The 20,833-nt window shown below is 43.2% G+C and overlaps 1 protein-coding gene across 17 annotated transcripts in view; it reads right to left on the reverse strand.

Annotated features, from left to right (window-relative positions):
• The window catches only part of PRELID3A (PRELI domain containing 3A), a 32,342-nt gene that overhangs the window by 3,237 nt on the left and 8,272 nt on the right, over nt 1-20,833 (reverse strand). For 2 of the 17 annotated variants that reach the window (XM_045887085.3, XM_045887079.3), the window contains exons 2-5: nt 17,519-17,687; nt 16,118-16,207; nt 15,217-15,287; nt 15,005-15,107 (exon numbers count right to left, since the gene is read on the reverse strand). In XM_045887085.3, coding sequence (XP_045743041.1) covers nt 15,005-15,107; nt 15,217-15,287; nt 16,118-16,207; nt 17,519-17,687 — 433 coding nt within the window. The other 15 variants (XM_064577990.1, XM_064577989.1, XR_010407339.1 and 12 more) reach the window with 15 other exon arrangements.

The following is a 20,833-nucleotide window of genomic DNA, read 5'->3' on the forward strand; positions in this document are numbered from 1 at the left end:
CTGAGAAACCCCCCGGGGGTGCGCACACCTGCCCGGTGACATGCAGACCGCCGCGGTTCGGGGTCCCAGCCCCCTTCTGTTCTAAAGCTTCTGCCAGAGGGCACCTCCTTCAAGTGTTGGGGTGCCTACCGAACATCATCAGCTCAACAGCAGTGTCCACAGATTATTTGTTGTGAAGCAATACTATACGATTAAAGTTGACCTTTTGCATATTTTCCAAATTCAAATGCGAGGTTTAATTTCACATGGCTCGGCCACCCAGCTTCCATGATACCGTATCATACAGCACTTGTGCTTGGGCTGGGGGTGAATTCCAAACAGAGCTGCACAAATACTGAATCCATTCCCAGACCAAAATGAAAGTTACATAGCCCAACTCTTTCATACTGAAGAAATTTTGAAAATAACTGCTACCACTTTCTTAATGACTACCTTAACATTTTTTTTAAATTTATAACGGAAAGCAAAGGGGAATTAAAAACCCAACACGTGCCTATGCTTTTTTTTTTTTTTTTGCCTATGCTTATTTTTACCACACTTTCAAGCCACCAAAAATTGGAAGTGGCTGAGTAACTGACATGTACATACCCTTGCCCTAAACATGCAGTCTTCCTCGGAAACTACACTGGGGTCCCCTGCACACTCTAGCCATATGGAGGAGTCAAGACAATCTACCTTTCCTGATACTCTTATCCCTGCTTCCCAGTGTGGTTTCCCAAATCACAAATTTCCATGTTCCCCTCTGGAACAGAACCCCATCCGTGACAGTTTTAAACCATTACCTCTGCGAGGCTATATAGTTACCCTCCGTGGAACAGAGTTACCTACTAGTGCAACAAGAGGCTGTCACGAGAGAAAGGGGTCGGTGTCTCGGTTGATACTGGCTCATGGGGGCAGAGTAGGGTTTGCAGCGAAGTGACAGATGTTCTGCCCTGCACTCACTGCCTTTGCAAATCCGGGGTTTATCTGCAAGGAGCCCTCAAATCCTTCAGGAATTAAGACTTCAGTGCTACACAGCTAAATCTCAAGGGGAAACTTTTTAAGACAATGTTGCTTAAAAATAGAAAAAAGACAGGCACAAAACAGTATATACAGTATGGTTCCGTCTGTGTTTAATAAAAGAAAGGAAAGAAAAAAACAAACAAACCATAACTTGCATTTGCATAAAACACCTCTGGAAGCCTTCGTAAAATCGGGAGTTAACTGGCAGAGGCCAGGTTCTCCTCCTCTAAAGGGGAGGTTTTACTCTTCGAGTCTTGTGTTGTTGGTTGGTTGGTTGGTTTTTTACCATAAAAATAGACTGCTTTTATGTATTTTTTGAAAGAATATTGTTTATAAAAGCCAACAGAACTTTGATTTCAGGATGGTGGGAAAAAACCTTTGGCCCTTTGTCCACAAAACTATCAGGAATACAACAGAAACACAAATGAGAACCCACGGAGTCAGCATCCTCGCTGGCCACCACAAGAAGGTCGAAAGCCGAGGAAGCCGAGGCGCGGGCTGTGAGGCAGTGGAGGGGATCTGACACGAGCCATTCAGAGCCTCGGGGTGTCCAGAGAGAGGGGACACACGGGACCGCAGGGGAGCCTGGCTCTTAGACCCTTACTGCTCCCCTCCCCCCACCCTCCCCACCCCCCTCAGAGTTTGAGGAGTCTTGTTGGGAGAAATGGAACCACTCCAGAGAAAAGGTCATTGGCTGTCAAGGAAAAAGCCAAGGACAGCCTCCAGTGTCACCCTGCAGTGACCCCTAGCCGTCATCTGCCAGGAGCCTCACTCCCCATCCGCACCTCGGCTCGTGTCAGGTATGTCAGGATGAAAGACAGCTGGGGCAGTCTCCCGTGCGAAGGGGCAGAGAGGAGACACTGAGCTGCGGCAGAAGGCTGCACTTCCTATCTACTTCCGCAGAGAGAGCAGGGAGGATGTGGGAAGCAAGAACAGGCGCCATAAGGAACAGAAGGTTAAGAAATTAAAAATACAATTCGCCCAAATAAAAATGAGTGAAGTCCAGGAAATCTCCCAAAAGGTAGAACACAGATGAGAGAAAATATAAGAAAATTACAAGATCAATCTAGGAAGCTAACATCTGACTAAGTGGACTTCCAGAAAAGAAGAAGAGCGAATAGTGGGGAAATCATCAGAGAAATCATTACCAGAACCAAAGGGACCACCCAGTTCCCGACACAATGAGTTGTGGGGTTTTGGGTTTTTATGTATGCATGATACATGTATGTATGTATTTGTTTACAGCTCTATACTTATATTTTCCTCTTTTTTAATGAAATGAAATTCACGTAAGTTAGCCATTTTTCAAGTATACAACTCAACGGTATTTAGTATATTCACAATGTTGTGCAACCATCACCTCCATCTAGTTCCAAAACATTTTCATCACCCCAAAAGGAAATCTCAAACGCTTAAAGCAGATTCTCCCCCATTCATCCCTCCCCTCTCCTCTTGGCAACAACCAGTCTGCTTTCCAACTATATGGATTGTCCATTATAGATATTATTTATACCTGGAATCATACAGTATGTGGCCTTTCTTGTGTCTGGCTTCTTTTATTTTGCATAATGTTTTAGAGATTCATCCATGTTGTAGTGTGTATCTGTGCTCCATTCCTTTTTATAGCTGAATAATATTCCAGTGTATATTTGGACCACCTTTTGTTGATCATTTATCAGCTGAAGGACATTTGAGTTTCTACCTTTGGCATTTGTGAGTAGTGCTACTGTGAACATTCGTGTACGAGTGTTTGTGTACTTGTTTTCAATACTTTTGGGTATATAAGTAGGCGTAGAGTTGCTGTATCATTTTACATTTGCACCAATATGAACAAAGGTTCCAGTTTCTCCACATCTTTGCCAATGCTTATTTTCCATTTAGTTGATTATAGCCATCCGAGTGCTTGTGAGCAGTTTCTGTAGGTTCGATTTGCATTTCCCTAGTGAATAATGCTGTTGAGCATTTTTTCTTGTGCTTATTGGCCATTTGTATATCTTCTTTGGAGAAATGTCTATTCAGATTCTTTGCCCACTTTTTTTTTTAAGATTTTTAAAAATTTATTTATTTGACAGAGAGATAGAGAGCACAAGTAGGCAGAGTGGCAGGCAGAGGGAAAGGAAGAAGCAGGCTTCCAGCCGAGAAGGGAGCCCGATGTGGGGCTCGATCCCAGGACCCTGAGATCATGACCTGAGCCGAAGGCAGCCACCTAACCGACTGAGCCACCCAGGTGCCCCTGCCCACTTTTTTAAAATTTTATTTATTTATTTTAGAGAGAGAGAGCACGAGTGGGAGGGTCAGAGAGAATCTCAAACAGACTCCACACTAAGTGGGGAGCCTGATGCAGGGCTTGATCCCATGACCCAAAGAACACAAGCCCAGCAGAAATCAAAAGTCAGACGCTTAACCAACTGTGCCACCCAGGCGTCCCTGCCCATTTTTAAATTGAGTTGTCTTTTTGTTGTTGAGTTGTAAGAGTTTTTCATATATATTCTGGATAATAGACCCTTATCAGAATATGATTTGCAATTTTTTCTTCCATTCTGTAGCTTGTCTTTCCACTTTCTTGATAGTGTCCTTTGACGCACAAAAGTTTTTAATTTTGATGAAGTCAAATTTATCTATTTTCGCTTTTGTTGTCATATCTAAGAATCCATTGCCAAATCCAAGATCATGAATATATACCCTTATGTTTTCTTCTAAGAGTTGTATAGTTTTTGTTCTTGTGTGTAGGTCTTTGATCCATTTTGAGTTGGTTTTTGTATATGGTGTGAGGTAATGGTCCAATTCATTCTCTTATATGTAGATATCCAGTTGTCCCAACACCATTTATTGAAGAGACTATTCTTTCTTTATTGAATTGTTTTGGCACCCTTGTTGAATATCAATTGACCACAGATACATGGGTTTACTTCTGCACTCTCACTTTAATTCCATTGGCCTATCTGTCTGTCTTTATGCTGGTCCCACATTGTTTTGATTATTGTAGCTTTTGTAAGAAGTTTTGAAATTGGGAAGTGTGAGTCCTCCAAATTTGTTCTTCCATTTCAATATTGTTTTGGCTATTCAGGATCCCTTGCAATTCCATATGAATTTGAGGATGGGCTTTTCCATTTCTTAAAAAAAAAAAAAAAACAACTATAGGAGTTTTTATAAGAAATGCCTTGATTCTTTAGAACATTTTGGGTAGTATTGCCATCTTAACAATTATTAGTCTTCCAACCCATGAACAAGGGATGTCTTTCCATTCATTTATGTCTTTTTTCATTTCTTCCTTTTTTTAAAGATTTATTTATTTATTAGAGAGAGAGAGAGCGTGCACACAGGGGGAAGGGGGCAATGGGAGAGGGAGAGAGAGAATCCCAAACAGATTCTCTGCTGAGCATGGAGCCTGACACAGGGCTCAATCTCATGATCCCAAGATCATGACCTGAGTTGAAATCAAGAGTCAGACACCCAACCAACAGAGCCACCCAGGTTTTTTCATTTCTTTCTGCAGTGTTTATAATTTTCAGTGTACAGTCCTTCACTTTCTTGTTTTATTTCTATGTATTTTATTCTTTTGGATGCAACTGTAAATTGGACAGTTTTCTTAATTTTCTTATCAGGTTGATCATGGCTAGTGTAAAGAAACACAACTGATTTTTATGTGTAGATCTTCTACCCTTTAATTTTGCTAAATTCTTTTATTAGCTTTCTTTTTTTTTTTTTAATTTTATTTATTTATTTGAGAGAGAGAGAATGAGAGACAGAGAGCACGAGAAGGAAGAGGGCAGAGGGAGAAGCAGACCCCCTGCTGAGCAGGGAGCCCGATGTGGGACTCGATCCCGAGACTCCAGGATCATGACCTGAGCCGAAGGCAGTCGCTTAACCAACTGAGCCACCCAGGCGCCCCTTTTATTAGCTTTCTTGTGGATTCTTTCTTTATTGGGTTTTCTATCTATAGGATCATGTCATCTGTGGATGTAGATAGTTTTACTTCTTCCTTTCCAATTTGGATGCCTAATACTTCTTTATCTTGTCTAACTGCTCTGGCTACAACTTCTAGAACAATGTTCAATAGCAGTAATGACAGTGGGCGTCTTTGTCTTGTTCTTGATCTTATGGGGAAAGATTTCAGTCTTTCATCATTGCATAGGATGTTGGCTGTGGGTTTTTCAAAAATGCGCTTTATCATGTAGAAGAAGTTCTTTCCTATACCTAGACTATTTCTAGAATTCTTGTATCTATTCCCAGAATAGTGTTTTCCTCATGAAAGTGTGTTAAGTTTTTTCAAATGCTTTTCCTGCATCAACTGAGATGATCGTGTGAGTTTTTCCCTCTTAGTGCTATTAATGAGGTACATATCATTGTTTGATTTTTTTTTTAAGGATTTTATTTATTTTTCAACAGAGAGAGACACAGCGAGAGAGGGAATACAAGCAGGGGGAGTGGGAGAGGGAGAAGCAGGCTTCCCGCGGAGCAGGGAAGCCCATGCAGGGCTTGATCCCAGGACGCTGGGATTGTGACCTGAGCTGAAGGCAGACACTTAATGACTGAGCCACCCAGGCGCCCCCATTGTTTGATTTTTGTATGTTGAACCATCCTTCCATTTCTGGTATAATTTCAGTTAGTCATGGTGTATAGCATCTTAATATGCTGTTAGATTCAGCTTGCTAGTATTTTGTCGAGGACTTTTGCATCAGTATTCATGAGGGATATTGGGCTGTAGATTTATTTTCTGGGGGTCTTTGCCTAACTTTGGTATCAAGGTAATATTGGTCTCACAGAATGAGTTAGGAAGTATTCTCTCCTCTTTTTGGAAGAGTTTCCTAAGGATTTTTGCTAACTCTTTAATATTTGGTAGAATTCACCAGTAAAGGCATCTGGTCCTGGTCTTCTGTTGTTGTTACTGGAGATTGTTGTGTTTTGTCCTTCGTCTCTGGTTTTATTTATTTGTGTCCTTTTTTTTTCTTGATAAGTCTGGCTAAATGTTTATCAGGTTTTTGGATTTTTTTTTTAATCTTTCCAAAGAACCAGCTCTGATTTCACTGATCTGTTCTATTTCATTTTTAGGCTCTACTTCATTTATTTCTGCTGTAATCTTTATTATTTCCTTCCTTCCACTGGCTTTGGGCTTTGTTCTTTTTCTTTTTCCTTTAGGTGTAAGGTTAGGTTGTTTATTTGAGCTTTTTCTTGTTTCTTGAAGTAGGCCTGTATTGCTATACAATTCCCTCTTAGAAGAGTTACTGTGTCCCTAAGATTTTGGACCACTATGCTTTCATTTTCATTTTTCTCCATGCATTTTTTAAATTCCTCTTTGATGCCTTGGTTGACCCATTCATTGTTTAGTAGCATGTTATTTATTCTTCATGTATTTGTGTTCTTTCCAGTTTTTTTTCTTGTGATTGCTTTCTAGTTTCATTCCATTGTGGTTGGAAAAGATGAGTGATATTTTTGAATTTATTGAATTTTTTAATTTATTGAGTTTTTTTGTGTGTGGCCTAACGTGATTTATTCTGGAAAATATTCCATGTGTACTTGAAAAGAATGTGTATTGTGTTTTCAGATGGAATGTTCTGCATACATCTGTTAGCTCCATCTTGTCTAATGGTTGCTGTTTCCTTGTTGATTTTCTGTCTGGGTGATCTATCCATTGATGTAAGTGGGGTATTAAAGTCCCATACCATTATTGTATTACTGTCAGTTTCTTCCTTTATATATTAAGTGCTCCTATGTTGGATGCATATTTTACAATTGTTATATCCTCTTGTTGGATTGATCTTTTTATCATTATGAAATGTCCTTCATTGTCTTTTGTTACAGTCTTTATTTTACAGTCTATTTTGTCCAATATAAGTATTGCTACTCCAGCCTTCCTTCTGCTTCCACTTGCATGGTAAATGTTTTTCCATCACTTTGCTTTCAATTTGCATGTGTCTGTAGGTCTGAAGTGAGTCTGCTGTAGGCAGCATATAGATGGATCTTGCTTTTTTATCCATTCAGTCACCTTATGGTTTTGATTGGAGCATGAGGCCATTTACACTTAAAGTAATTATTGATAGGTTTTATTTGTTGCCATTTTGTTATTTGTTTTACAGTTGTTTTCTTAGTTCTCTGTTCCTTTCTTCTCTTGCTCTCTTCCCTTGTGGTTTGATGACTTTCTTTAGTGTTATGCTTGGATTTCTTTTTATTTTTTGTGCATCTATTACATATTTTTGATTTGTGGTTACCATTAGGCTCAACTATAACATGCATACAGCAATGTATATTACTAAGTTAATGGTCACTTAAGTTCTAAAAGCACTAAATTTTTACTCCCCCAACCCCACGTTCTATGTATATGATGTCATATTTTATACCTTTTGTGAACTCCTTGACTGATTTTTGTAGATATTATTGATTTTACTGCTTTTGTGCTTTAAACTCCCTACTGGTTTTATAAGTGATTAACCTACTACTTTTATTATATGTTTGCATTTATCTGTGAAATTTTTTCCTTTCATAATTTTCCTATTCCTGATTATGACTTTTTTCCCCAAAGAATTCCCTTTAACATTTCTTACAAGGCTGGTTTAGTAGTGAATGCTTTTAACTTTTGTTTGGGAAACTCTTTATTGCTCCTTGTATTATACCCTTGCTGGGTATTTTTGGTTGTAGGGTTTTTCTTTTCAATACTTTGAATATATCATGCCACTTTCTTCTGGCCTGCAAAATTTCTGCTGAAAAATCAGCTAGTAGCCTTATAGGGTTTCCTTTGTATGTAACTTTTTTTTTCTCTCTTGCTGCTTTTAAAATTCTTTATCACTACCTTTTGCCATTTTAATTATTAAGTGTCTTGGTGTGGACCTCCTTGGGTTGATTTTGTTGGGTACTCTCTTCACCTCGGGAGGAAGGGATTTTCTGTCCCTTCTGTCTGTTTGCTTCCCCAGATGAGGGAAATCTTCAGATATTATTTTTTCAAATAAATTTTCTGCCCCCTTCTCTCTCTCTTCTCCTTCTGGGATCCCTATAATGTGAATATTATCACACTTGATGTCATTGAGTGCCCTTAACCTATTCTCATTTTTTCTTTTTCATTTTTCCTTTTTTTTTTTTGTTATTCAGCTTGGTTGCTTTCCATTACCCTGTCTTCCAACTCACTGATTTGTTCTTCTGCCTCCTCTAATCTGCTATTGATTCTCTCTAGTGTATTTGTTATCTCTGTTATTGAGTTCATCTTTAGCTGGTTCTTTTTTTTTTTTAATCTCTTTGTTGAGGGTCTCATTGAGATTCTCCACCCTCTCCTCAAGTCCTGTAGTATCTTTATGACTACTACTTTGAATTCTTTATCAGGCATATTGCTTATTTCCATTTCATTTAGTTCTTGTGCTGTGATTTTTGTCCTGTTCTTGATTTGGGACATATTCCTCTATCTCCTCATTTTGTCTGTGTTTGTTTCTATGGGTAGGAAAGTCTGCTACATCTCTTGATCTTGAAAGTAGTGGCCTTATGAAGAAGAGGACCTGTGGTGTCCTGCCGCACAATGCTTCCTGTTCACCAGAGCAGGCACTTCAGAGATGTCTCCCATGTGGGCTATGTGTGTCCTACTGTTGTGCCTGAGATGCATTTGCCTTCAGTTCAGTCAACTGCAATGGCTCTCTTTGCCTGCTATGGGTCTGGAGCCACTGTTGGGCACTGTCAGCAGTCAGGCCAGACGCCTGTCCTCAGCCCATCTGCTGGGGTATCACACCAAACTGCAGGGTGCTCTTCCTATGCTGCCCTCTGAGAGGCTTTGGTTGCAAGGTTTTTAATTATTGATTCAATGTCTTTAACTGTCATAGACCTGTTGAGATTCTATTCCTTCTTAAATCAGTTTTGGTAATTTGTGTGTTTCTCGTAGTTTGTCACGTATTGTAGAATTGTCTTTCTCTTTTTGTTCTGCTAATGTTTGATGCATATATTTGGGGGCTCTGTCGCTTGGTATGTAAATGGTTATAACTTTTGTCTTCTTGATGAATTGACCACCTCATTGATGTATAATGTCCTTGTTTGTCTCTTGTAACAATTTTTGACCAAAAGTAGATGTGGTCTGCTATTAGTTGCCCACTCCAGCTCTTTTGGTTATTATTTACTTGGAATATCTTTTTCCATCCTTTCACATTCAAGCCATTTGTGTCTTTGGATCTAAAGTGAGGCTCTGATAGACAGCATATATAGTAGGATCATGTTTTTTCATCTATTCTGCCAATCTCTGTCCTTTAATTGGTTTGTTTAATCTATTTACCTTTAAAGTAATGAATGCTAAAAAAAAAACCACTAACTTCTTACACTGTTAGCTGTTTTCTGTGAGTTTCATAATTTTCTGTTCATGAATTCTTTCCATCCTTGTCTGTTGTGTTTGATTTTTTTTTTTTTCCCACAATGGTACACTACCATTCTGAGTCCTCCTATTTCTTTTCTGGATGTTTTATTTTCTTACCGGTTACCCTGGTGATTATAATTAATATCTTAAATTCAGAAAAATCTAATTTGAACTGATACAAATTTAGCTTTAATAATGTATTAGGGTTCGGGCGCCTGGGTGGCTCAGATGGTTAAGCGTCTGCCTTAGGCTCAGGTCATGATCCCAGGGTCCTGGGATCGAGTCCCGCATTGGGCTCCCTGCTCAGCAGGGAGCCTGCTTCTCCCTCTGCCTCTCTCTCTGTCTCTTATGAATAAATAAAATCTTTAAAAAAATAAAAAAAATAATGTATTAGGGTTCTCCAGAGAAAAAGAACCAATAGGATGTGTACATATAGACAGAGATTTATTTTAAGCAATTGGCTGACATAATTATGGAGGCTGGCAAGTCCAAAATCTGCAGGGTAGGTTAGATAGGACTTAGATTCACTAAGTGCTCCCCTGGCTGAAGTATTCTATTAGAATCCATGGTTCTACAGAATTTGATTCTGTCATTTTTTGCCAGCTTATTGGTTATTTCAGTGGAGGGACCAATTCTGGGAGCACCTGCCTCTACCATTTTCCATGATGTTACTATTTATATTTTTTTAATGTTTAATTTTGAAATTATAATAGATTCAAAGGAAGCTGCAAAGATAGTACAGGAATGTCCCATGTACCCTTTACCCACTCCCCCCAATAACATCTTGCATAATTATAATACAATATCAAAACCAGGAATTTAATATGCACAGTGCAGCACAATGAATTTTAAAAGTTCACTTCAAATGAGACTTAACCGCATGAAATTTCATAACATCATGGATAAAGAGATCCAAAAAGCTTTCAGAGAGAGAAAAAAGAAGTCACATATAGAGAATCGATAATCTGAGTGGAAAACAACAGAACAATGCCTTCAAAATTCTGAGTGAAAGTTTTTTGTTTTTTTGGGTTTTTTTTAGAATTATATGTCCAGCGATGCTATTGACGAAGTATGAGAATAGAAGAGCCATTTTCAGATCTGCCAAGTCTGAGAAGCCATGATGAGATGTTCTTCCCCATCCCATGAGAGGAAAGAGAAAGAGGAAGGCAGGGAAGCAGGGAAAGAAGGGCTCCAGGAGAGGAGAAGATCAAGGAAATGTCCAGAAATGCCCACAAAAAGGGATGACAGCCACATGGTCAGAGAGTAAGGCCTGACTTCCAGAAAGGATGGCGCTAGGGAAACTGGGAGGGTGTGTGCTGCCCAAAAAGACTGACCTGTGGAAAATGACGTCACAAGGTACTGCAGAGAGCGATGAAGAGTGTGGAAGGACTCAGCCAGAGACCTTTAAAAATATAATTAAATAAATGAAAAGAATAAGACAATTATTATCCCCAAGGGGGGAAAAGTTGCATAAGAAAGAAAATGTAATTATGGCTTGGCAATAAGCAATAGCGATGTATTTGTATTTTCAGAATTATGGAAACTCTGAATGTGCTTTCAACCATAAACAATATAGCTATTTTGGGGGAATAGGAGTGGGGAGGAAGAGATAAAAGAGATAAAATAATACTTTAGCAAAAAGGTAAGTAATATCTAGATAATGTCTAAAATTGGCAAATCAAGAAATAGCAGGATATGCTTATTTAGAAATCTAGCAGTAAAAGCCAAAAACTGCCAAAAGAGTTGAGCATCCCCTCAGAAGCGTAGAAATGTGCTTTGCAGAAGGAGTAAGGGGGGTTATTTTACCATAAATCTTTTAACTCAGTTTTACCAGGAGCTATAAGCATAAAATATTCTGGTAAAAATATAAATGAATATCATTTCATTTTAGATTAGAAATACTATTATCAAACAAAAAGCACTATCTAAAAAACCGGTAGAACACAGTTCTACTCATCCTTTATCGGGGAGGCCTTCTCTGAAGTGTTTAGAATTCAAAGCAGACTGAAAGATTTTACATTCTCCTTGTGAAAACAGGAAAGTTCAAATTCCCACCTGGAAGTACCTTAAAACTAACGGGACAGCTCAAGCTCACAAACACTTTCGCCACCATCTCATCACAGTGGCTCCATGTGCATGAGCCTCCCCATGGATGGGTGTGAACAGTGACAAGTAACACAAGCCTTCAGCCCCGGAGGTCGCTGGTCCCAGAACCCAGGACAAGCCAGCCACAGCCTGAGGGCAGAGCGCTTTGCTCCCTTGACCAATTCCAACTGTGTGGTGGGAGAGCTCACGGTACCATCACCACACACGTCACTGTGGGGGTGGACGCCCCTATTCCAACGTGTGCAGACCTGCACTAACAGTGGTGAGAAGGTTGCACGGCGGCAGCATCTGACGTGACCAACGGTGGCCAGATATGTGTGAAGAGACTGGCAGTGCAGACGGTTGGCCAAGGGGCATGGGAGGGAAACGGGGAGTCATCAGGAAAGAGCGGAGTTGTTTAGAAAGATCCCAAGAGTCAGCAGAAAATTGCTGGGAGCTGCTGCCCAGGGGAAGACACACAAGGCACAAGAGCAATCTGACAACACTGGCCCGGGGGTGGCTGGCCTGTGGGCAGCGGTGGCGTGGCAGCTTTGCGGCCCTCGCCCTCCTAGGGGTCTTCCCTTCTTTGGGTCTCACTCTGCAACAGACGGGCCTCCTGTCTTGAGAGGTCACGGCCGAAAAGCCCGGTGGAGGCTGTGACCAGGCAAGGGGCAGATTCCAGCAGATTCCACACCTCTCCCAGACGGGGCGAACCATATTCAAGGCTCGCTTATTTCTTCCTTTCCTTCTTCCTTCCTTTTTTTCTTTTGTTCTTTCTTTCTTTCTTCTTTAATTTTTTTGGGTGAGGCATCTGATTAAAGACTGAGGCAGTTTAGCCCTAGTTTATGAGGAAAGAGAATGTGACAGAGTCCACAGCTCAGAGTGACACATCACACACGCCACACTGCCCACACACACTATGCTCACCAGGCAGGCGGGCTCTCTACATGTGGTCACCTTACTGGTGCATCCGTGGAAGAAGAGAGAGCCAGCGGCAGATCGTGACCTTGGGTTCAAGGTGAAGGTCTTCTGCAAACTTAAGCTTCAGCAGGAAGTTCTTAAAGGAGGCTGAGCCACACGGCTCCCGTTTGCTGACTGAGGCACCGAGTGTGTACACACATGCTGCAGACAGACAGACAGACCAACCGTGGGAAGCGGGGCCCAGAGCAGCACAGTATGGAAGGTCAACAGGGTGAGGGTTTCAAGGCAGGAGTATTAGGATTCCCTAAACAGAGGGAAGCAGGAAACTCTCTGACTTTCCTATGAAGTATGAAGATGACTGTTGACCAATTAAGTGTCAAATCCCTTTCTAACAGTCCAGCCACTAGGAAACCAAGGAATGTTTGTGAAGCTCAAGAAGATGCTAGAAATGGCTTTTGCCACTAAAAGAAAGGAGCCAGTGGCAGTCACATGGCTGGGTGCTGGCCTACAGCAAGTGAGGAGCAGGACTCCCCCCAGCCCCACAGCGCTGATGCAAGGGCACAGGGCATTCTTTATAAGAACATGTGCAAATATTCAGATCCTGCCCAAAATGAAAAAACCCTCCCATCTGATCGGTCTGGAACTACTCGTGAAAGCCTCTTTTCTGATGATACACTAATTCTAGGAAATGTTTAAGCAAGCAGGTACTGAGAACAGCTTGGGAGATGCTGAACTGCCTCTCTTGGAGACCAGATAACCAATATCCAAGTCTTCCTGGGAAATAAATCCTGCCATGAAACAAGGAGATGAATTAGGAGGAGGATAAACTAATGGCGGTTTCCATTCCAGAAGATACTAAGGAGCACAGGGCTGGAGACGCATGCAGCCGCACCTTGAAACACCCAGCGCCGCACACCATGCACATGGTTAGCAAGATGCTAAATTCTCTATGGGGTTAAAGAGCACTATAGTTACCACTGTTCATCATAAGGTGCAGGTGCAGACCCCGTTAGCTCACAGCGCGCTCAGAATTTTCAATTATCCACTCAATAGCAGCCCACCCCTGGAGCAACACAGAAAGAGTTCAACATGGTGTAAGAAATTCTGCTTCCCTCGCTGCAGACAGCAGGCCTCAGCCTGCACTTCAAAGGGCACGAGGAAAGCGTGGCCCGTTTTATTTTTTATTTAAATATTTATTTATTTATTTATTTATTTTGGTAGCATGGTCCGTTTTAAAAGAGATACAGCAGTCACCGTTCCTGAACAATCTTCACTGGAGCGGGTAGTTTCTCAAGCTCAGAAATCAGGTGGTAGATACTCTGCCTGAAATTCTCACACCGGCTTGGGCTGTGCCCACCACGGCACCCATCAGCTGCACTGTCCCCTCCTGAGAGCCTGACCAGCGGGTGGCCTCGCAGCCTCCTCAAGGGCCCATCCCACCCAAACCCCAGGATGACCTGCTCTCCTTCTCCTGTCTCCTGGGCATGCTACCACGTGGCAACACAGGTCAGGGGAGGAAGTGATTCTCTGGCAGGCCTTCAACATGCAACCCCTCACATAAAGTGAAATAAAAGACTTTCATTTGGCCTCACTGAGTTTCCTCTGCCTTTTCTCATAAGAGGTCTCGGGGTGGCTTTGGCCTCACCAAGTAGTCCTTTCCTCCTGTAACTTATTTTTTCCAGCAAACATTTAGGGCGCCTGCCCCAGGCCAGACCCTGGACTCACAAAAGTGAGTACAGTTCTGTCTCCTCCCCAGAGGGCCTGCAGTATGGACACGAGGCAGTCAGCTCTGGGCACTGTGTTTGCCCTGCCTTCCCTGAACTGAGCTGAGTGACTGTCAACATTGCTCAAATTTGGATTTTTCTTAAAAACAGGGCAGACTGGCTCTTCTGTCAGTGCTGCGGCTACATGCAAGGCAGAAGTAGTTTTCCCGTTAAATTGTGACAAGCATGGTAGGCATCCCACTGGTCCCCCAAATGGAGAATTACTTCTGATCAAAATAAACCAGGAGAGAGGAGGGACGGGGAGGACAGCCAGGAAGACATCGGCCTGGGAGGGAAGCGAAGGTGAGAAGCGAAGGCCCTGCTCTGGCAGGTGACGTTACCTTGAACTCGTGCAATGGCTGCCACACATCCAAGCTCTTTCCATGGCTCGCTCTGCTGGAAGGAGGACAACCTGGACTCCGTGAGCAGTGTCTGCCTCACGAAGGCAGCCCTCCCGCTAGGGACCTGGGGTCCCACCTTTCTCCTGCCACCTCCACAGACCTTACTCCCCAGTCCTGCCAGAGGGGAGGCACAGAGACGGGAGTTAAGTCTGGGGGAGCTTGGCAGACGGGAGGCTCAGCCAAAGCCTGTTCAGTGGGAAACTACGATTCCTGACCACCCTGCCTGACAACGCTCATGTGCGGGGTTTGTCCTGCGCACTGAGCCTTGTGCTAGTTGGCTCCCTGACGCTGTACTTGCCTCCACTGCCTTTGTGTCCCACGTTCACCCAACGCTTTCCCCCAAGGCCCGGGACAGCTTTCCCTGCGGCCGGTTTTGACCGTGACAGTGGAAAAGGCTGTGACATCACAAGCTCGCTGGCGATGGAGGGCCACAGCCCTCGGTAGGATGATACATTTCAGCCCCTTAATCTGGCCCCTGGCGTGCACACGGGGCCCGGGACCGAGAGCCGTACCTTCTTTGCATTGGATGATATCGTGTTGGCCATCAAACTCTCCAGATAGCTGCCGAGGCTGATCCCCTTCACAGTGATGATGGCTTCTTGTGTGAGCACAGTCCTGCAGAAGAGCAGCCAGGAAAGGGGCTGAGTAGCCCTGACCAAGGGTAGGCTCCGGCCCACCCCAAGCCTGGAATTCAACGTGTCAATCCCAGGATGCAGTGACTTACATTTCAGGGTCCTCTGGATGCGGAGTGTACACCAACCTCTCGTTCACCGACACCAGGTTTGTGAGTGTGATCTTGAAACAAAAAATGGCTTTAGCTTCTATTTCTCTTGCATTTCTTCCCAGACATCTGCCCATACCCTTCCATCCCCAAATCAGCACTCGCTGAAGCCAGAAGAGAAGAAACATTTAGGCCCTGGGAGTGCCACCACGTTAAGTCCCAGGGAAACCTAGTCCTGGCCACTCCTTCCGGCGACCGTCACCTGTCCTCTACACCCAAACCTAAGTCTGGCCTGGCCTTCAAGGCACTTTCAAACCGCCAAGCCATCAGCAGTCATACAAAAGCATAATCCTTCTGGGTTAGCATCCAGGTAAATGAGCACAAAGCTGCTGATAAGCTTTTTTTATAGAATACGATTTTATAAAAATAGACCATGTCTAGCCCATGCATTTTCCCCAACACATTTTTTAAATGTGCAGTAAGCCAATATAAATTCTTTTGAGTGAGAGAGGAGTGAAGGGAAAAAGGTGCTTGTAAAATTACTGCTAAAAATCACCTCTGCTGTTGGAAGTCAGGATAGTGGTTATCTTGAGGGTGGGGTGGGGGCGCCCACCAGAAGGGAGCACAAGGGGAGCTCCTGGGGGATGGTCACACTCTGTCTCTGATCTGTCTGCTGGTTACAAAGGTGTGTTCACTTTGTGACAATTCATTATCTGTGTTTTTCTGTACATTTATTATACTGGAATAAAAAGGTAAATAAAATACTGCTAAATAAATTTAGCCTTTCTACTAAAAATAAAAGATCACTTAGACCAAAGGTGGGCTGGAAATAAAATTAAATGAAGACATTACCCACCACACCAGGAAATACCAAGCACCTTTCTCATCTTAGGCCATTGCTTACGTTGGTGGAACAAAGTTCCATTTTCTTTTCTACTGGATCCACAACAGAATGTTCTTTGATGTATGTCAAAGTCCTACTGGTTCCCAAAATCTAAAAAACAAAGCAAAACTAGCATAGTGACATGTCAAAAATTTCATTCTGTAGCATCAAACACAAATTTCATTCACTAATTAAGTCCTTTATCTATTCAACGAAAGACACAACTGGGGATCCAGCCACCGACAGCCCTGCACAGCTCCTCAGGTGCCTCTGCCCCAGCAGCCGAGGCCGCCATTGGTCCAGTGAATGAATTCAGGTAGAGGTGAGTGTAGGACAGTAATAAATGGCTTGACAGAAAAGAAAACGGCGAGGGGCAGGGAGCGTGGGGAGGGCCCTCTGCCGGGTGGCAGAGCCAGGAAGGGAGAGGCACCAGGCAGAGTCCTGGGGTTAGCTGGTGAGCTGCCGATGATGCCTCCTGGGCCCAGCCCCACGTGCTGAGCTCCTGGCGGAGTGAGAGGCCGGCATGGCAGGGGAGGGAGAAGGTGGGCTCACAGGGGTGTTGGGCCCATGTCAGCGCTGGGACTCTGTGCTGAGAAGAGAGCAGGGGCCCGGGGAGGGGCAGGAGGAAGTCGTGCTCGGCTTTACATTTTCAACGGCCTCCCTGATGGCTCTGCAGAAGAGACTTGTCATTGACTGAATGTGTCCCCCACAGCTCATATGTTGACGTCCTGACCCCCAGCACCTCAGAATGTGACTTGTATTTGGAAATAGGGCCTTTGGAGAGGTAATTAGGTTTAAATGGGGTTCATTAGGGTGGACCCTATCCTAGTCTGAGCAGTGTCCTTATAAGAAGGAGAAATTAGGACACACAGAGGGAGACAGCCAGGCTGCGTGAGGCGAGGGACCACCACCTACAGAGGCAGCAAGAGGGCAGCAGTCCGCCAGCCAAGGAGAGAGGCTGGACCGGACCCTCCCCTTACGGTCCTCAAGGAAATCAACCCGGCACGCGCCTTGATCTTGGACCTCCAGCTTCCAGAGCTATGAGCAAACAAGTGTCTGTTGGGGCCCCCAGTCTGTGGTATCTGGTTAGGGCGGCCCCAGTGGACACGGGGCGAGAGGGTTCTGGGCTGGTGGGGCCCGGGCCGAGGCTGGGGAAGCCGGGCCACACACCACGGAGATGGAAACTAAACGAAGTTTACAGAGAAACAAACCATCTCGCAGGCTTCTCTAAAGTCCTGAGTGGGTGCTCTAAGGAAAGGCTGTCACTTCCTGCAGATGGGCACTTGCCGGGCAGATGCAAGTGCAGCGGGGACAACCTGGGTGCAACCGGGTGGAGCCCGGGCGGGGCAATGCGGGTGTAGCCTGGGCACGCGGGGAAGCGGGCCATCGGAGGCGCGGCGGGGCAAGCAGTTGCAGGCTCACCGCTTTCACGAAGCCGGGTAGCCCCCACTCGGTGCTGAGGAGGCGGTGGCTGTGAAGCCGGCCCCGGCTGTCCACACTGCGCTCCAGCACGTCAACTCCCACGACACAGGGGTTCATTGGATTCGGGTACTTCCTCATGGCAGCTTTGATGACGGTGTCCCATGGGTGGCTGGTGGGAAACACATAACCACCCGGAATAAGCAGGCAATCCCTACATTTGTAAAGCGGGCCACAGTGGCCCAGGGCGGCCAAGATGCTGCGGCCCACAGAGTGAAATGAAAATCAATGTTAATGCTCTCATTAAACAGTTTTTCTTTTGGTTTTAATTAAAGTTATACTCAAACAAATCTATCTGAGGCATCCGGCTCCATACCCGGATCCGGGATCCTGCGATCCTTCTGGGCTGACCAGAGGCCATCAGGAGGCTTTGCCTGGCAGAACTCTCGGGACACTGGGGACACAGAGGTCTCAGGCTATTGGCAGCCCTGCTCAGTGTGTCTGCATTCCCAGCCCAGATGCTGCACTCACAGGCCACCCCAGCACTGGGGCCTTGGCTGAGCTACTTCCCTCCCTCCACTCAGCACCTTCCTGTCCACATCTTCCACCACCACCAACCCCTTGCACTCCCCCAGTCCCTAAGAAGCAGCATCCTTTCCTTTGGGGCTTCTGGGTAGAGAGACATGTCTCCCCATCCCCAGCCTGTCACCTGCCCCGCCCATGCTGTTCCATGGTAGGGGTGGAACACTGGGAAGCTGGAGTTTATTTACCTCTTTGCCTGCACTATTGCGGTGAATGAAGGCTTGGCTGTGACTTCCAGCTGGGCTCCTGGACCTAACTGACCACCTCGACACCTGGAACTCAACGCTAAAATAGTACAGTAATGCACCTGCCTTATGTGTATCTAGAACAGGCTACTACTCCCAGCTAGTGATGCTCTACTGAGAACCAACTATAGTTGACCCGTGAGCAACACTGGTTTGAAGTGCGTGGGTCCACTTATATGTGGATTTTTTTCAATAAATACAGAATAGTACTGTAAATGTATTTTCCTTATGATTTTTTTTTTAAGATTTATTTATTTTAGAGAGAGAGAGTGCAAGCAGGTGGAAAGGGCAGAGGGAAAGAGAGAGAGAGAGAGAATCTCAAGCAGATTCCCCAATGAGCACAAAGCCCAACGTGGGGCTTGATTTCACGCCCCTGAGATCATGACCTGAGCCAAAATCAAGAGTCAGACGCTTAACCAACTGAGCTACCCAGGCGCCCCTTCTTTATGATTTTCTTAATAACATTTTATTTTCTCTAGTTTATTGTAGGAATACAGTATATATTACACATAATATATAATAATATAATATGTAGTATTATATATAATGTATAATACATATGTATATACATATATAAAATATGTGTTAACCAACTGTTTATGTTATCAGTAAGGTCCATATTAGGCTTTAAGCAGTTAATTGCTGGGGGAATCAAAAGTTATACATTATTCTTATCTACAGAGTCTGTGCAACCCCTATTAAAATACCATTAACATCACCCCAATATTTATAGCAATAATGTTCACAATAGCCAAACTATGGGAAAAGCCTAGATGTCCATCAACAGATGAATGGATAAAAAGGATGTGGTATATATATACAATGGAATATTATGCAGCCAACAATAAAATGAAATCTTGCCATTTGCAACGATGTGGATGGAACTAGAGGGTATTACGCTAAGCGAAATAAGTCAATCAGAGTAAGACAAGTATCATATGATCTCATTGATACAAGGAATTTGAGAAACAAGACAGAAGGGAGGAAAAAATGAAACAAGATGAAACTGGAGAGGGAGACAAACCATAAGAGACTTTTAATCTCAGGAAACAAACTGAGGGTTGCTGGATGGTGGGGGTGGGAGGGATGGGGTGGCTGGGTGATGGACATTGGGGAGGGTATGTGCTATGGTGAGTGCTGTGAATTGTGTAAGACTGATGAATCATAGACCTGTACCCCTGAAACAAATAATACATTATATGTTAATAAATTTTTTTAAAAAAAACCACATGTGGTTTATCTAAACTCTCAAAAAAATACCAATAACATTTTTCACAGAACTAGAACAAATAATACTAAAAATTGTTTAGAACCACAAAAGACCCCAAATAGCCAAAGTAATCTTGAGAAAGAAGAACAAAGCTGGAGGTAACACAACCCCAGGTTTCAAGCTATAATACAAAGGTGTAGTAATGAAAACAGTATGGTACTGGCTCAAAAACAGACACAAAGATCAACAGAACAGAATAGAGAGCCAGAAATAGACTGACACTTACATGGTCAATTAATCTACCACGAAGGAGGCAAGAATATAAAATGGGGAAAAGACAGTCTCTTCAGTAAATGTGCTAGGAAAACTGGACAGCTCCATGCAAAAGAATGAAACTGGACCACTTTCTTACACCATACAAAAAAATAAAACTCAAAATGGATTAAAGACCTAAATGTGAGGCATGAAACCATGAAACTCCTAGAGGAAAACAGGCATACATTGTTTGACATTGGCTGTAGCAATATTTTTCTAGATATATCTCCTAAGGCAAGAGAAACAAAAGCAAAGAGAAATTATTAGGACTACACCAAAACAAAAAGCTTTTTGCACAGTCCAGGAAACCGTCAACAGAAAAAAAAAGGCAACCTAGGGAATGGGAGAAGATATCTGCAGATGATATATCTAATAAAGGGTTAATATCTAAAATATATAAAGAATTTATTCAATCCAACACCAAAAAAGTAAATAATTCAATTAAAAATGAGCAGAGGACCTGAATAAACGTTTTTCCAAATGGGCCAACAGATACACAAAAAGATGCTCCAGATCACTAATCATCAGGGAAATGAAAATCAAAACCACAATGAGCTATCATCACCTTATGTCTGATTAAGAGACATAAGGGAGTTAGAATGGCTAAAATAAAAAGACAAGAAATAACAAGTGTTGGTGAGAACACGGAGAAAAAAGAACCCTTGTGCACTGTTGGTGGGAATGCAAATTGGTGTAGCCACTATGGAAAACAATATGAGGTTTCTCAAAAAATTAAAAATAAAATACCATACAATTCAGTCATTCCACTACTGGGTATTTACCCAAAGAAAACAAAAATATTAATTTGAGAAGCTATATGCACCCTTATGTTTACTGCAGCATTATCTATAATAGCCAAGATATGGAAGCAATCCAAGTGTACATTGATAGATGAATGGATAAAGAAGATGTGGTATATATGTTTATACAATGGAATGTTCCTCAGCCATAAAAAAAGGTGAGACT

The sequence above is a fragment of the Mirounga angustirostris genome, unplaced genomic scaffold (genome assembly GCF_029215605.1).
Source record: "Mirounga angustirostris isolate CCGP_5_RB_7025 unplaced genomic scaffold, mMirAng1.0.hap1 SCAF_14, whole genome shotgun sequence".
In the NCBI taxonomy this organism is placed as follows: domain Eukaryota; kingdom Metazoa; phylum Chordata; class Mammalia; order Carnivora; family Phocidae; genus Mirounga; species Mirounga angustirostris.